Source organism: Limulus polyphemus, unplaced genomic scaffold, assembly GCF_000517525.1.
Source record: "Limulus polyphemus unplaced genomic scaffold, Limulus_polyphemus-2.1.2 Scaffold1427, whole genome shotgun sequence".
Taxonomy (NCBI): Eukaryota; Metazoa; Arthropoda; class Merostomata; order Xiphosura; family Limulidae; genus Limulus; species Limulus polyphemus.
Window position 1 is genome coordinate 103,488 of NW_013667037.1, and position 2,805 is coordinate 106,292.

Consider the following 2,805-nt stretch of genomic DNA (forward strand, 5'->3'; position numbering starts at 1 on the left):
TGTGTGTTATAAAGGTTGTTAAGTTTAAAGTGACTGTGGAAATTCCGTGTATTACAAAGTTGTATTGAGAAAGAATAAACTAGTTTGAATAAATAAAGGACTTGTATCGCTGAAGTTCCTCTGAAAGAATTTATACCGGAAATTAACAAACAAGCAGATATGCAACAGTAATTTAGATTTATTTCATATCTCTTTTATGGTGGTTACAAAGTCAGTCAAATTGGCCAACCCTTATAGAGTTAGGGTAGAGAAAATAGCAGACAAAATGTAAATTGTTTGAAATTTATTTAGAAGGTTTTACAGATCACGCAAATGAAATTTGATAACTTTCAGTTGAAGAAAAGTATTTTAGATCTTAACACAAAAATCACTTTGCATTTGGAGCAGTCAACACTTTGACACTATTTATTCACAGAGAAATTTTTAGTAAAAATATTGCATTAAAAGTTCTAATTTTTGTATACAAAAGACTTATAATGTTTACTAAAAGCTTGCAAGATTTCATGAATAAACACAAAACATATTAGACATTATAGTGTGGAAACTAAAGGTCAATTTGGGGTCATGAACTTGGCTGAAGTGACTGAGCTAGTAGTGGGAGAGTTAATGAATTAACATATTTGACAAGCTGAAAGCCATTCTAGGAATGCATGACATGTAATTTGAAGCATTGGCACAATTATGCACTCTGGAGATTGATTAATTAGATTACATGACATATAATCAAAGATATAACTCAAAACTTAGTTTTTTAATGGACTCATATATTGAAATTTATATATTTTTTAATTTGAACTTTTTAGATGTCGTATGAATTTATGTGAATTATAGAAATAAGTTCTATAAAAGTGGCATCATCACTTAAAAATCTTTCCTCGAAAAAAACATGAAATATTTTATGTTTAATTTTTTCAGGTCAATGAATAGGTTTTTGATAATTTTCTTGGTGCTGTTAGCACTTGAAGCTTTTGTTGCAACAGGACTAAAGTACTTTTATCAAAATGATCCCGTGATGGGGACTCCATGGTACCTTCCTTTAAAAGGAGTCTTAAGTGTAAGTTTATCCAGTTGGTTTTCAATGTTTTGTTTTAAGATGTCACTAAAGTGAGGCATCATCATCTTTTTCTAGACTTGTAACAGAACATTATTTTTGGTATTGTTTAAAAAATGAAACTCATGTTAAAAGGATATTAATACTTATAAGAGTAGAATTATAGATTACATTTTTATCTGTATATTACAGTGTCTGCAATTATCACATTCAAGTATTGAAACTATTATTCTTCAAATGATGTTTTTATGTGATGAATATACTTACACAGTTTATATCATTCCAGGTGAAACAAGTGTTTTCTGATCTTCTTGTTTTTGTTGTTCTTTTCAACTATGTAATTCCAATCTCGTTATATGTAACGATTGGTAAGTATAACTTAGTTCTTCATTTTAAAAAAGTTTTATATTGAAATACATTTTATATAGTTCTTACCTTGATTACTATGTCAGAAACGATTGTTTGGTTATTTTAGATGTTTACTTCAAATAATACAAAGAATTCATAAAAAAATAAAATTTATTTACAAATAATAGAGCAAATAGTCAATTTCTTGATTATGTCTTGCATTCAATATCTATTGACAATTACTGGTAAAATAATTTTAAATCTGTTGAAATAAATACTAAATTGTGTATTACATTGTTTACTGTGATATTAGAATTGTAGAAATAATTAAAAAATGATATTGCTATATACTATAAGAATATATAGTAGTTTAAAATTTTTAAGAGATATGAACAATAGAGAAGTGTAGGAATAACTACAGAATATAAAGTATTTCATAGAAAAAATGTTTTAGTATAGGCATAAGTGATTGACTTAAATTTAGGTAAATCTGATAAAACTCAGTAATTAGCATGCATATAAATATACACACACACACACACATATATCTATTTTCAGAAATGGTTAAGTTTACGGGTTCTATGTTTCTGACTTGGGATGCTGAGTTGTATGACAAAAATTCCAATGAATTTGCCAAGTGCAATAGCTCTGACTTGAATGAAGAGCTAGGTCAGGTGAGAATTTATGATGATTAGTCTATGCAAGTTAAAATGAGTGGTGAGTCATGTAAAAAAATAGAATATTCATATCTATAAGTATATTGAACATGTTAATAAAATTACAGGCAGTAAATATTTTATCATCTGAAAACTAATGGTTTTTATCAATTATTCCTTTATTATTATTTCATGTTATACTAAGAATAGTTAAAAAAAAGCATATTTTTTCTTGTTCATTTTAACTTTATAGAAAAACTAAAAGTAGTGATATACTTGTATATATATACTAGACCACTTGTGACCCGTTGGGTCACCCACTATTCAGAGGTTATGAAGAATTCAAGCTAATTTCAATATTGCACGGAAATGAAGGTTTATTTTGAGATAATTTAATTAAATATTTCAATCCATTCGTGTTATTCATAATTCAAGAAAAGATATTTGATTGCTGATTGGGAGTAAAAAGAAAGACCATTTAATTTTTTAAAAAAGTGAAGTCAGAGTTTCAGTTATTATAATAAATTAGTTCATTATGTTGTGGTCTTTCTCTTAAACCTTCTACAAATAACAAAGAGCAACACTTTATTTTTTCTTCGAATTACCTACCATAACCAAGGCGCATTATTTAGAAATTCTTCAAGATCTTGTTTTTGTCATCTTACGCCTTTTAATGAAGATGGGAACAATGACAGAGAAATAGATTTGAACGAAAAAGTTTTGTAAAGAGCGCGAATGATAGTGTGATGT

At 27.5% G+C, this 2,805-nt stretch overlaps 1 protein-coding gene across 2 annotated transcripts in view; it reads left to right on the forward strand.

Annotated features, from left to right (window-relative positions):
* LOC106463507 (probable phospholipid-transporting ATPase IF) overlaps window positions 1-2,805 on the forward strand; it is a 152,599-nt gene that overhangs the window by 42,479 nt on the left and 107,315 nt on the right. For both annotated transcript variants that reach the window (XM_022391031.1, XM_022391032.1), the window contains exons 9-11: window positions 916-1,054; window positions 1,338-1,419; window positions 1,958-2,073. In XM_022391031.1, coding sequence (XP_022246739.1) covers window positions 916-1,054; window positions 1,338-1,419; window positions 1,958-2,073 — 337 coding nt within the window. The remainder of the gene's footprint in view (window positions 1-915; window positions 1,055-1,337; window positions 1,420-1,957; window positions 2,074-2,805) is intronic.